Source organism: Aplysia californica, unplaced genomic scaffold (genome assembly GCF_000002075.1).
Source record: "Aplysia californica isolate F4 #8 unplaced genomic scaffold, AplCal3.0 scaffold00217, whole genome shotgun sequence".
Classification (NCBI taxonomy): domain Eukaryota; kingdom Metazoa; phylum Mollusca; class Gastropoda; order Aplysiida; family Aplysiidae; genus Aplysia; species Aplysia californica.
Genome location: NW_004797487.1, coordinates 1,044,761 through 1,046,216, shown reverse-complemented (window position 1 = coordinate 1,046,216; position 1,456 = coordinate 1,044,761). Strand labels below are relative to the sequence as shown.

The following is a 1,456-nucleotide window of genomic DNA, read 5'->3' as shown; positions in this document are numbered from 1 at the left end:
CCACTTTAATATACACAATCATCTGTACATTTTTAATAGATTTATAGATATAAATAACGAAAAATTATATAAATTAAACAAAAACAAAATAATTCCCATTTTAACTCTCACAGACCGGCTCTATCGAGGGCCAGAATTTCCTGAAATCCGGAAAACTGATCAGTCTGAGCGAGCAACAGATCGTGGACTGCTGTCAGCTGAGCGATTGTTCAGGCTGTGAAGGAGGACTCATGGACAGTGCTTTCAGATTCGTCAACTCAACCAACGGACTGGAATCTGAGGCTGACTACCCCTACACCGCCACGGTAAGCTTTACTCCTAGTTCACATGATAATCAGTCGTTGACCATATCTTTTCGAAACTCACATTTAGTCTCTGTAGCTTGATATATACCCGGAATATCCTCAGATTGTACCGAATTCGGGCATTTTAGGACTTCAAAGAACTGAATTTTTAAAAAAAAGTATTTTATCTTTTTTTTTCTAAATATTTTTGAATACTTTTTTAAAATAGTTTTTCCGACATAATTTTGTAACGCGTTTTTTCTTTTGGTCGTCCAATCTGAGTTTTAACAATCATCCACTTTCTTGTTTTGCCTCTTTTGTCTTTTTTTTATCTCTCTTTCTCCTCTCTATATTTTACTCTCGTTTCTAACTTTTGCCGTCACTGTACCGTGGCACTAAAAGTAAAAAAAAAGTAACAATCTTTGTAGACCTAAACTTTTTTGTTAACAATCCCATTGACAAACGTCCACCTTTGTCTTGGTTTTCTCAGGACGATATGTGCGCTTACAACCCCGGCCTGGCTAAGGTCAGAGTGACCGGCTGTGACGACATCCAAGAGGCCAGTGAGTCAGATCTCCAGGACGCTACTGCCAATGTGGGACCCATCTCTGTGGCCATCGACGCCTCTCACGGAAGCTTCCAGATGTATTCCGGAGGTCAGTTGTAGGAGATTGTAGATTTATGCTCGTTTTTTTTTTAGATGTGACGATGAAAAATTGTCACTGGAAAGTTCAAATTTCTTATTCTGTGTCTTTGAAACATATTTTTCTGTAAAAATCCTCACAATGTGTTTTTTAGACCTGCATGTTTGCCGGCAATCGTCTGAAATCCGACAAGCGATAGAAAGTATTGAACAAAAAAAACATTTATAAAAAATAGTCCAACGGCCAGAAAGATACCGATTTCCTTGCTTATGCTATTTTGACAAGCGCTTTAATTCACCACGCTGTCTCACAAATAATTTCGTTCCCCATTTTTCCAGGTGTGTACTACGAGCCTGAGTGTGACCCTCAAAGCCTGGATCATGGTGTCCTCGTTGTTGGATACGGCTCTCTAGAAGGACAGGACTACTGGAAGGTTAAGAACAGGTGAGGCTGATCGATTGATACGATACAAAGATAAAGAAATTAATGTAAGTGTTGGTTGTTATGCCCCACTTGTAAATGATTTAA

General features: G+C 38.9%; 1 protein-coding gene across 1 annotated transcript in view; it reads left to right on the top strand.

Annotated features, from left to right (window-relative positions):
• Positions 1-1,456, top strand: part of LOC101845698 (cathepsin L1) — a 4,253-nt gene that overhangs the window by 1,390 nt on the left and 1,407 nt on the right. The window contains exons 3-5 of the mRNA XM_013083198.2: positions 114-305; positions 775-940; positions 1,267-1,372. Of these exons, the coding sequence (XP_012938652.1) occupies positions 114-305; positions 775-940; positions 1,267-1,372 (464 nt within the window). The remainder of the gene's footprint in view (positions 1-113; positions 306-774; positions 941-1,266; positions 1,373-1,456) is intronic.